At 42.7% G+C, this 12,950-nt stretch overlaps 1 protein-coding gene across 1 annotated transcript in view; it reads left to right on the plus strand.

Annotated features, from left to right (window-relative positions):
- TNKS2 (tankyrase 2) overlaps positions 1 to 12,950 on the plus strand; it is a 209,129-nt gene that overhangs the window by 173,011 nt on the left and 23,168 nt on the right. Inside the window, exons 24-25 of the mRNA XM_033941178.1 lie at positions 5,094 to 5,199; positions 11,911 to 12,097. Of these exons, the coding sequence (XP_033797069.1) occupies positions 5,094 to 5,199; positions 11,911 to 12,097 (293 nt within the window). The remainder of the gene's footprint in view (positions 1 to 5,093; positions 5,200 to 11,910; positions 12,098 to 12,950) is intronic.

The raw sequence follows: 12,950 nt of genomic DNA on the forward strand, positions 1-12,950 counted from the left end.
GCAATTCACAATGCTCTCTGCACATTTCAAGATTGCCTCCACAATCGTGTAATATTCATTCAAAAAGACAACTATGTCGCCATGTACTACATAATTAAGGGGGGCACAGGATCTCACCCATTTTGCCAAGAAGCAATCCAAATCTTGTTCTGGATGATTCCTCGCAACACATTCTTAATAACAGTTTATGTAACAGGGAAGCAAAACATCTTAGTGGACAGGTTTGAGCAGAATTGTACAACCTCACGAATGGTTACTCAGCTTGACCATATTACTTCAGATATTCTTGGATTGGGGGACCCAGACGTGGTCCTCTTTGTATCTCCTCAGGTCCACAAACTTCCACTCTTCTATTCCAGAATGTACACTCCAGATCAACTAGATTCAGATGCCTTCTTCCTCAGCTGGACAGACGCATTTATTTATGCTTTCCTCCACTACCATTAAAAAGGAAAACTCAACTCAGACTTCACCAAGAGCATGCCACCATGATTCTCATAGCACCACGGTAGCCATGCTAGCTTTGGTTTCCTCTGCTATTACAACTTAGTGTACGGAAACCAATCACTCTACGAATCTTCCCAACCTTGCTAACACAAAACAAAGATTATCTCCGTCATTCCAATCTGCCTTCCTTAGCTCTTTTAGCTAGGTATCTTCTAGAAAACCTTTCACACAGCGCTGCTACCTTTTCAAGTGGATTCGGTTTACATCATGGTGTAATTTCATTTCTCTGGACCCAAACACTTGTCCTCTTCCATCAGTTTTGGACTATCTCCTACACCTCTCCAACACAGCTCTGATTCATCTTAGCGCTTTCCACACTCTACTGGTTAAAAAGCCATTATCAGTACATCCTGTGGTTTCCAGATTCATGAAAGGCCTTTATCATACCAAACCACCAATCAAATTTCTTCCACTTGCTTGGGTTCTCAATCTTATCCTTTCCACTCTCATGAAGCCTCCCTTTAAACTACTTGCATCTTCATCTCTCAAACATTTCACTAGGAAAATAGTGTTTCTCGTATCTCTCACATCTGCATGCCAAGTCAGTGAGCTTCAAGCACTTGTCTCAGATCTACCATATACAACATTCTACCACGATAGGGTAGAATGGTTCTTTGCACTCATCCCAAATTTCTCCCAAAAGTCATCTCTAAATTTCATTTCAACCAATCTATAGTGCTTTCTGTTTTCTTTCCAAGACCACATTCTCACCCTGGTGAAGCTGCACTCCACGTTGGACTATAAATGTGCTCTTTCGTATTACTTGGATCGCAACAAACTTCGATAGAACTTCCACTCAACTGTTCCTGTTGTTTGACCCAAACAGACTTAGAGCTCCTGTCACCAAGAGAACCATCTCTATGAGGACTGGTGGACTATCTCTTTTTGCTATGCTCGAGCTGGGCTGACACTTAAAGGCTGAGTCACTGCACCTAAAGTTCGAGCAATGGTGACTTCAGTAGCTCACCTATGTTCAGCTCCCATTGAGGACATCTGTAAAGCAGCCACCAGGTCCTCAATTCATACCCTCACATCCCACTATTGTTTGGGAATGGAAAAGTCGGTTTGGCCAAGCAGTTCTGCAAAATTTATTTTCCACTTAAGACACCAACTTCCCTCCAACACTTCTAAATTTGCTAGACTCAATATCAAAATGTATTACCTCGGACATGATCCTGGCAGCTAGGGAGTCCCACATGTAAGAATATGCTGCTTGCTTGTCTTATGATAAAGCACAGTTACTTACCTGTAACAGATGTTATCCGAGGATAGCAAGCAGATATTTTCACAATCCTTCCACCTTCCTTAGTTGACTTTTTAATTTTTTCTTACTGAACTAATGGTCCCACGAAGGCACCAGCGGTCCTTTTTTTTTTTTTTTTTTTTTAAATTTGACAGTACAATTTTTTGTCCTTACTGTGCTCCATGGATGACGTCGCCCACAAGTGATATCTGCTTCCTGTCCTCGAATAGCGCTTGTAACAGATAAGTAACCATGCTTTATGGTTATGACCATAAAGTTCAGTTTTGGTCTCATCACTCCAAATTATTTGTTCCAGAAGTGTTTTTTTGTTTTTTTTTAGATTTCTCTAGGTGCTGTTTGGTGTATTGTAAGCAGGCTGTTTGGTGTATTGTAAGCAGGCTGTTTGGTGTATTGTAAGCAGGCTGTTTGGTGTATTGTAAGCAGGCTGTTTGGTGTATTGTAAGCAGGCTGTTTGGTGTATTGTAAGCAGGCTGTTTGGTGTATTGTAAGCAGGCTGTTTGTGGCATTGGTACAGCAATGGGGTTTTTTTCTGGCAGCTCTATGTGTGTGTGTGTGTGTATATATATGTGTGTGTGTGTATATATGTGTGTGTGTGTGTGTATGTATGTATGTATATATATATATATATATATATATATATACATATATATATATATATATATATATATATATATAAACCACGTTGCTTGCAGAGCCTTTAACTTTTCTTTTGATTTCCCTATGCTTCAATAACCAGCAAAATCAATGGAACCCTGGATGAAATGCATAAGGGTTTTTCACGAGCTAATAAACTCATTGACTATTTCTACAGACACTAATTACAATTAAACAAGGCACAGGTATGGATACTTATCCTTCATTGCCATTTCGGCCTATATGTGTCAACATGAGTGTATATTATTAGTCCAACCATTCAAGGATATGTAAATATTTGATCAGGGTAATCTGTGAGTTCAGTTATTATAATTACTAAAGAACTCACACACAACTTTGTGATAAACAGCTTCACTTGACCAATATTCCTAAATTAAAAGAATGGTGTTTTGCAGGATCACTCATATTTTCCACAAATGGTATACATCTTACAAATTCTGTCAGTAATATGTAAACTTATGATCACAACTATATATCATAAAAACACAAGCGTGTAAGCAATTTACATCATCAAATGCTACAGGAAACATAAAGACAGTTAATGTTCACTGAGATAAATACATCAGCATATATCGAGCAGTTTCTAAAAGAAAACCTAAGAATTTCAAAGATCAAGCACTCGCCAGTACTCTGACCTCTTGGTGGTGGGGGGGCACTGTATTTCAGAACATGGCTGCTGACTCAGAATTTAAAAAAAAAATAAACTTTAAAAAGCCACATAAAAAAACTAAAGGTAAATATAAAGTGCATATCCCTTTAAATACCTTTGTGCTTAAATCAACTTAATTACTTTTAAAATAGTGATAAAATGCTGAAAGTAAGATGGCTGCCACCACTAAAATCTTGAATAACATTTTTTTAAATTCATTTAAAAAAAACAAATTATAGATTCATGAAGGGCATGACGTCAGCTTTCAAACAACACTATCCTCTGACAGGCCTGGGCAGTTTACAAAACAGCAGCATACATTATAAAATTCATAAAACAAGGCAAATACAACAGCACTGCAGGAAGCAGGTTGTGTGGTCCTTAATTAAGCAAAGCCTTCATTTCTTCAGAGGATACCAATAAAAGTATGTATATTTTGGTTTTACACTGCTGTACCAGAGGCTAATACCTTCTCCTATGTAAAGTTTTCTGCCTTCTTTTCTGTCTTGAATTTCAAGTCTTTTCCATTGTACTTGAGAAGAAATTGGAACTACATAGCATTCTGCAAGCTTGAGAGATTTGTATTTTTATAAAGTATGAAAAAATGAAATTTTCATTCATTCTTAATTTTACAGGTGATGTTTATATACTTCCAATAAACAGGGACAGTGTAATAAAGAGAGTCAGAAAAAGAATATGGCAATAGGAAAACTGACTCAGTTAATTGAACCAACATATGGGAAGGACCTGCTGGACTGTGACATGGCTCAGAGATATATAACTCTGAAGAGGGGGAGGTTACCCCTTCTTGGACTAAGAGTTTTTCATCCAATCATAGCTTGGTATACAGTAAAGACAGGTCCAACTCAAGAAGGCATAAAAATTACTTATAACTGTATTCAGTAATTCTAGATGATGCTGCTTTCAAAACTTTAAACGAAAGGAATTGCATTCAGGTTGTACAGAATGTGTGAAAATGCACTTAACTTATATGCAAAATACAACTTCTCAGGGTCCCGACGCGGCCCCGTTTCCTGAAGCAGACGCCGAAACGGGGCCGCGTTGGGACCCTGAGAAGTTGTATTTTGCATATAAGTTAAGTGCATTTTCACACATTCTGTACAACCTGAATGCAATTCCTTTCGTTTAAAGTTTTGAAAGCAGCATCATCTAGAATTACTGAATACAGTTATAAGTAATTTTTATGCCTTCTTGAGTTTACCTGTCTTTACTGTATACCAAGCTATGATTGGATGAAAAACTCTTAGTCCAAGAAGGGGTAACCTCCCCCTCTTCAGAGTTATATATCTCTGAGCCATGTCACAGTCCAGCAGGTCCTTCCCATATGTTGGTTCAATTAACTGAGTCAGTTTTCCTATTGCAATGTTTATATACTGCCTAAATTCCATGACAACCCCAGTGGTGTACAGTTACAATAAAAGCAATTTAAAAAGGAAAAGAACTCCATTATTAAGATAGGACAGACCCCCAAAAGAGCCCACCCTATAAAAACACATTCTGTTACGTCCCTTCTGGATTCCATATGCAGGTGTTCAATCCTAACCCATAGTCCGGGTGTTGCAGAAATCTGCATCTTTTATGAATACATGCTGCACTCAGAATCAATAAACAACTTTAGTTGCAGTTTCTTCATGAAGTCCGTGCAGAAGTCTTTTGCTGGTACTCTGCTTCTGTTTCTTATATTTTTGCTTAAAGTTTGTTTCTCGGTGGCTTCAGTGCCTTGAGACCCCTCCCCGGTGGTCCGCTGTCAGAGAAAAGGACACAGTCCTGCAGTGCTCTACTGCAGCTTCACAGAGAAACTCTGGTGGATCTGTGAAGCCAGCCTGCTGTGTGCCACCTTCTGGAAGTACCCAGGGTATCTTTCCATGGAGTTTGCTGGCCGGTGACCCTGTCACAGGTTTCTAGTGCAAGAAAGAATACTTGAAGAGATTCAGATTAATTTTCTCACTGGTTTAATTGGATAACTGATTTATCTGTTCTTATTTTGAAATGTTTCAGATTCAGAAAGTATGCAACAAAAAACTGTGGGAAAAATATACTCACCGGAGGAAGGAAGTTACTGAAGAAAACCATAATCATGCAAATGAAAGAATGCTGTTCCATGGTAGGATCCCTTGAATTTCAAATTGTTTTTCAATTAACTTTGCAATAGGGAAACCTTTTTTTTTTTTTTTTTTTTTTTTTTAAATTATTGGTTGATCTAATAAACCGATTGAAGTCTGATGTACTTGGTTGGATTCCTGTCTGGTTCTTCCTTCTTGGGCTAGAGAGGCAAAAGAGGCCAACAATTTCAATTTCTGTTACTGTGCTGAAACCGTCCCAAAATCCTTTCTTTTTGGTTTTAGCCAAAAGGCTACAGCCTTGGTTATCAGCTTTATCCAAAACTTACTCTTTTGGTGGAAGCTGAAAATTTGTGCTTTTTTTGTCTTTTGTCTCCCCACCCCCCTATTACCAGAATTTGCCTTTTTCCCTTGCCCTCCCTTCTGTCTTACGATCCATGGTTCTCTAGGGATGTTGTCAGGGCAGGAGTGATCCCCGGTTGTTCCTGCCTATGCTGGCTTTTTCCTCTAGTGGCAATCTTGTGAAATTGCCATACCAGGTCATAGCAGCCATTTTGAGAGCAGAGCTTGCATTTGCAAAAGTGACTTAGGATCACTTCTGCCATGACAACACCACTAGACCACAAGGGATTGTAAGATAGTTTGGGATGGAGGAAGCTTCTCTTTCATATTTTTTTTTTTTTTGTATAATCCATTTTTAAGTACGTAATGCAGTAGAAGGATGTCCAGGACAGACGTGTGGTTTTCATCCTTAAATGTCTGATTCAGCCGTGGCTGATGTTAAAGTGGCGACAGCTTCTTAATTTGTGACTCGGGCGTACCATTCCAAGCTGCGCTGTGATCCTGATACTGTGGTTCTTCATTATTTGGATTTTCTCATCTCCAGAGTGGATTACCTGGTGGATGCCTTGTACGACATCTTGAAAGTTTCGCCAAACTGGGTGCCTATTCTGTTTCAGCTCACAGAATGCTCTGGATCCAGCAATGATCTGGAGATTCCTCTTCTAAGGATATGTTGAGCCAGTTGCTCTTCAAAGGTCAGTTCAGCCAGGTTCTGGATGACCTTATGGCCAGTGTTCAGGATCGTAAACCCTAGGCATTGCCTAGGAGCAGGTTCTACCCTTCTAGGAGTTCTAGGAATTCTAATTTTCATCCCTTCTGGTGGTGTTGTCCGTAAGCTGATCCTTCTACAAGACAATGGTTCTCTTCGTCGTCAGACCACACTTCAGTGGGCCCTGCCATCAGTACATGGCAAATCAGCCGGTGGCTTCCGCTAAAAAACAGTTCTGATGCCAGGCCGATGTCTCCTCTGCGCATCATGGGGCGGTTGTCTGCTTTTCTGGCGGAATGGGAGGCCGCCACCTCTGACCACTAGGTTCTAGAAGTTCTCAAAGATGGCTACACATTGGAGTTTTTCTGTCTTCTGTCCAAGTATTTTCTGGATTCCCCTGCGGACCGCCCAAAGAAGGTGGTTTGGGTGCAGGCCATAGTCAACAGGCTTTTGGATATTGCTGCAATCAAATCCGTGCCAGAGCAAGATTCAGGCTCTGGGAGATACTCTGTAAACTTTATCATTCCAAAGAAAGGAGCCAGTAATTGGAGACCACTTCTGAGCCTCAGGACGGTCAATGCAGCCCTGAAAGTCCCTCGATTCCGCATGGAGACGGTGCACTCAATGATCACATTGGTGGCACCGGGGGAGTTTCTAGCCTCCCTGGATCTGACAGGCGTATCTCCACATTCCCATTGTCTCGGACCACTGGAAGTATCTAATTCTGTGTTCTGGGACAACATTTCCAGTTTGCGGCCCTGCCCTTTGAATAGGCGACGGCACCCTGGTCCTTTACCAAAGTGATGGTGGTGGTGTCCCATCTCCAAACCCTGGATGTCCTGGTTCATCCATATCTGGACGACTAGTTGATCAGAGCTCCCTTTCTGTCTGAGGGGCGTTGGGCTGTCCGTTAGGTGGTACAGTTGGGCAATATCTGGGCTGGGTGGTCAAATTCAGAAAGAGTCACCTTAAGCCCACCCAGGATTTTAGAGTTCCTGGGAGTTCGATTTCACATGAGTCTGAACACAGTGTTTCTAACTGTGTCCCGTCAGGAGAAGTTACAACCGGTTATCAAGGACTTTCTGGCCACTCCAGTCTCGATGGCTTGGCAATATCTCCAGGTTCTGGGGTCCATGGTGGCAACGATCGATGTGGTCCCATGGACCAGGACCCGTCTGCATCTGCTGCAGGAGGCTTTGCTTTTGCGCTGGAATCCACAGTGGGACCCATTACTTGCACCTCTGCCCTGGATGGCGGTGGCATGCAAGTTTCACGTGGTGGTTGTGTCCTCTCTCGCTATCCAGGGCCCTAACACGCCAGATCTCAGATTAGGTGTCGACAGATGCAAATCTAAAAGGCTGGAGAACAGTGTGCATGACTGTCCCAGTTCAGGGCTGGTGGGCGCCATCAGAGCGCAAGTGGTAGATCAATCACCTGGAACTGTGGATGATTCGACTGGCCCTTCTCCACTTCGAGGGTCGTCTCCATCATTGAGCCGTCCGTGTGTTCTCAGGCAATGCCATGGCGGTGGCTTATGTCAGTTGTCAGGGGGGCAGAGAGTCCCTGTCTGTGCATGGAAGCTCAGGTGCTCTTTTGGTGGGCGGAGATGCACCTTGTGGCGCTGTGTGACTTGCAGGTGGCAGGAGTGGAGAACGTTCCAGCAGATTTTCTCAGTAGTCAGACTCGACCCCGGGAAGTGGTCACTTTCTCAAGGAGAGTTTGATTGCATAGCAGTTCAGTGGGGGTTCCCCATGTCCAACCTCATGGCGACTGCAGCTAACAACAACAAAAAAAAGACCAATTGGTTCTTTAGTCGTCATCAGTAGGCTGGCATTAAAGGCCTGTATGCTCTAGTTCAGCCCTGGTCCCAGGAGGATCTTCATTATGTCTTCCCTCCATGGCCCAGGATAGGGCATCTGTTGAGGTGGGTGATGGACCAAGAGGGTACGGTACTTTTGGTGGCACCAAGTTGGCCGAAGTGGCTGTGGTATTCCGACCTGGTTCGGCTCCGGCAGGTTCGGGAGCTCTGGTTCCTTGTCATTCTCGCCTCCTCACACAGGGTTGGATTGTGATGCAGGATCCGGACCGCTTTAGTCTTATGGCTCTTGAGCACATGGCCTTGACTGGCCAGGGCTATTCTTCGGTGGTGATTGCCATGTTGCTTCCCAGCAAATGGAAGTCCACAGTGGTGGCCTCTTTGAAGGCTTAGAGGTGTTCCCAGGCTTGTTGTGCCCTGAGACAGGTGGACCCTTCTCTTCCTTTGATTCCTCTGGTCCTGGAGTTTCTGCAGGATGGCCTGTGGCAGGGTCTAGCAGTTGCTTCGCTTCAGGTTCAGATTGCTGGTCTTTCGTGTCTGGGCCCTCCTTCCCTGAGGGGCTCATTGCAGTTCATCCGGATGTGGTTCAGTTTCTGCGGGGCGCTTTGCAGCTAAGGTCTCTCTTGTGCCTTCCCTGTCTGACCTGGAACCTTCATATGGTTCTTCGCTCTGTCTCATCCCCCGTATGAGCCTCTTGAGCAGGCGTCTCTGGTTCTTGCGATCAAGATGATCTTCCTTGTGGCTATTACTTCAGCCCGCAGGGTTTTGGAACTTCAGGCTCTCTCCTGCAGGGATCCCTTTCTGTGTATTACGGATTCCGCAGTAATGCTGCTTATTGTTCCTTCTTTTCATCTGAAAGTGGTTTCTGCTTTCCATGTGCATCAGGAAGTCTGGCTTCCTGCTTTTGCTTATTCTGGTTCAATGGAGCAGCATCTTCAGGTGTTTCAGTCCTTGGACGTGCACAAACTTTTGTTATAGTATCTGGAGGTCACCAATGAATTTTGCCTATGTAACCACCTGTTTGTTCTGGTGGGTCCTGCCCACAAAGGTAGGACAGCCTCTAAGGCTACCATTTCCAGGTGGATTCACATGGCCATTTCCACGGCTTACGTGGCAGCCAGAAAGAAGCCCCCCTCGGGGCGCAGGCTCATTCGACCAGAGGAGTTCCTTCTTTTGGGCAGAGTTGTCGGCTGTGTCTAGACATTATATGTAAGGCCGCTACCTGGTCCTCCTTGCATACATTCACCAAGTTTTATAGGATCAACGTGGTGGCCAAGCAGGATGCTGCTTTTGGTTCTTCTATTGGCAGCGGGCTAATCAGTCCCACCTTGAATTTTCGGGACTGCTCTGTTACATCCCACTGGTCTCAGAATAAAGTGAGATTATACAAGAACAAAAGACTAGGTTCTTACCTTTCCTAATCTTCTTTCTTGTAAAATAAATCCTCACTTTATTCCAGGAACCCGCCCTATACTTACTGATTCACTGATTGTCTGCCTTACAATCCCTGGGAACTACCTTAGAAAAGACTGGAATGAATCACTTTTCCTACGCTGATGACATCATAGTCATCTTTTTAGTCACCTCACATATAGCTGACACCCTCCATACCATAAAGACAGTCCACCGTTCTTGTTGCACTCCCAGAGGATTTTCTGGGGTTCTTCCCATTACCGCGGTAACCACAATATTGTCGTGGTAATGTTGTCCATGTCACTCCTCTAGTCCATATTAGTAAGAATCTCTATCATGCTTATCCTTTAACAAAATATAAAACTGGAAACATCTCAATGCTACTTTCTCTTCAGAAAGCTGCTAATCATGATTTTATTTTATATATTTTTTTTATACCTTCTCACAAAGGTCCTAGCTCAGAGTTGTATTTATCTACATTGACTTGGGATCTGAATGTGCAAGACTTTTCAAGAAGTCTTTGTTAAAATGACTTTCCCAGTTGTCAGCCTGTGCAGTTCCTGGCAATAGAGAGAAATAACCTCCTGTGAGTTTAACAGAGGTCTGCCAACTGCAAGCTCTGACAATTCCCAGTGGGTCTCGTTGGTTCAGAGTCACACAACTGAAAACGTAGTTTTCAATATTGGCCAAAACCAGGCAATAAGTTTCAACTGCAATTTTGGTTTCTACTGAAAATTTAGTTTTTGTAGCAGATTTGTTTTCAGTTGGGGGGGGGAGTTTTGGTCAGCCTCTAATCAAAACAGTATATTCACAACTGGGAAGGAGTTTAACCACTGCTCAAGAAAACACCTGTAGGAGACTTGAGTTCATTAACTCTGTTTGAATTATATGAATGGAAGCAAGAGGGAAAAAAAACGGGTTAAAAATTCCAGACAGATTTGTTTGAAGGCTTATGTGGTGTATGCCTAGTGAGGGCAGATTTTATTTGAACTAAAAGCTTAAATGAACAGGATGGAGGTACTACTCCCCATTCCAACCCCCAAATCTTTTTAGTGTGTGTAACATGGAGATTGAAAATGTTGTCAGTAGTTGATTTACTTGAATGGGAAGGTATGTTTACTCTTAAAGGGAGCTTTTTATCCAGTGTAATAATGCAAAATCTTGTTTTGAATCCTAAGAGATCTGCTGCTGAGAGAAACATGTTTGCATTATGTTAGAAAATAATGCCTTTGCAATGAATCTTTCAAACAGTGGTGGTAACCGGTAGGTTTCTATCTGTAGGGGACAATCAGTCAAACAAAACTGAGAATGGACATTCATCTTAGGAAACCATCTCCAGGCCTTAATTATATATGTCTTATAATTAGTTTTTAAAGAGGTTACATTGCATGTTATCACCACACATTAATCAGCTTGCAAGCTGTGAAGATTATTTTGCCACTATTGGTCTTTTTGTTACTGTATCTTGATTTTTGTAGGTAGTTAAATAATTTTAATTGTAGAAACATGATGATAGATAACGGCCAAATTGCCCATCCAGTCTGCCCCTCCAGAATCTAAGAAATGGTGTCCTTCAGGCACTGGTAAGAATGGTGTTGACAGAATTTGTCCTTGTCCCAGTGGATAACCATGGGAAACCACCCCCATGCCATTCTTTAAGGCTAGATGGGCGAAACAAAGATATGAATGGGCACAACCACTGACCCTCAAGCCTTGCATTGAAGAATGCTGATAGTAGAAGGACTGAGGTTGAGATAGACACTAAAATATGACTCGGGATGGTTTCCCATGGTTATCCATGGGGATGGTGACAAATTCTTTCACTGTGTCATTCTCTAGGGCATGATGAACCCTTTTTCTTAGGTTTAGATTTGTTTTGAAGTATTTATATTAGCCTAATTTTCCTTAAAAGTACATGATGTGCGCACATGCACAATTTTCCTAGAAGTCTTGTGAACTGTGCCAATATGAAAATTACCTTGTGCAAATTAAATGTTTGGCTTACTGGTATTTTATCTGCTGTATGACTTTCTAATACTAATTTTATTTTGTTTATAGATCTTTACTGAGCTGTGGGCAGACATTGAACTGCAATTGTCAGAAAATAACTTTGATATCTGCCTTGAGCTTAACATTCCATTATTATGGTGCAGTAGCTAGTTTTTTACATGGGGGGAGGGCAAAGATGTAGCTTAAGAAGTCTATAAAATTTTCCAGCATTTAAAACTATCCAAATGGAGTAGGGCACCCAAGAACATGATACAGTATTCTAGCACATTTCCTGAGTTGCACAGATACTTGACTGCCTCACAAGGTTCTCTCTTAGTTATTGAACTCCAGTAAGAGATGCTCTGTCTTACATAGTATTGCTAAGTAACTAAACAGATTGTATAATCCATTTGATAAGAAATACATCTAAGTAGACTATAGTGTAATATAGTCAATTGTTAATCATTCCTATTATTTCACTACAAGGTTCCCCATTTGTGAATGCAATAATTCACAAAGGGTTCGATGAACGACATGCTTATATAGGCGGAATGTTCGGAGCTGGAATTTATTTTGCTGAAAACTCTTCCAAAAGCAATCAGTATGTATATGGAATTGGAGGTGGCACTGGATGTCCAATTCACAAGGACCGATCTTGTTATGTTTGCCATAGGTAAGTGATTACAAGTTAAATTATTGTTAAGGTCTGAAGAAGGCCAGAAGTTGATTTTGATATTGATCTTTTAATTGCCTAGTGCTATCCTTTACATCAGGGGTGCCCAATACGTCGATCGCGATCGACAGGTCGCTCGCTCAGGCGACCCCAGTCGATCGCAGAGCGGGTTCCCTTCTTCCTCTTTTTTCCCCTCCTGACTGGCCCGCTCCTGAATTCTGCTGCTGCTGCCGCTGTTATGTCGAGGGTGGGGAGAAGGGAAGCCGGCACGCACATGTTAGAGCCCCGTTCACGGGCTAAATCGGGAGACAGGTCAGTGAAGCTTGCGATTTGTTCTTCTTGCTTCCAGGTCCTGCCTATTTTCTGTTTCCTCAAAGGCAGGACCCGGCAGCATTTCTCCCAATAGATCGATCTTGGGCCGATCAGCCTTCCTCTCCCCGGCGGAACTTCCTCTCCGACGGCCGAATTGGCGTCGGGGGAGAGGAATGCTGGTGGGCCCCAAGCAGGGAGAGCTTGGCCGGCAGCGGGCGGCTTTGGGGGCCTGTTATCCGATGGCAGTGGCAGTGGCTTGGGGGAGGGCAGGAAGGGAGAAAGAGGGTAGGCAGGGAGACAGAAGGAAAGAAGAGAAACAGAAAAAAGAAAGAGGGCATGAAGAGAGAAAGAAAGAGAGGGCAGGGAGAGAGAAATAAAATGTTGGGGGGGAATGAGGTCAGGAGGAGAGGAAGCATACAGGCTAAAAGAAGGGAAGAAAGATTGGATGCACAGTCAGAAGAAGAAAGTGCAACCAGAGACTCATGAAATCACCAGACAAGGTATGAAAAATGATTTTATTTTAAGTTTAGTGATCAAAATG

This window comes from Geotrypetes seraphini, chromosome 4 (genome assembly GCF_902459505.1).
Source record: "Geotrypetes seraphini chromosome 4, aGeoSer1.1, whole genome shotgun sequence".
Classification (NCBI taxonomy): domain Eukaryota; kingdom Metazoa; phylum Chordata; class Amphibia; order Gymnophiona; family Dermophiidae; genus Geotrypetes; species Geotrypetes seraphini.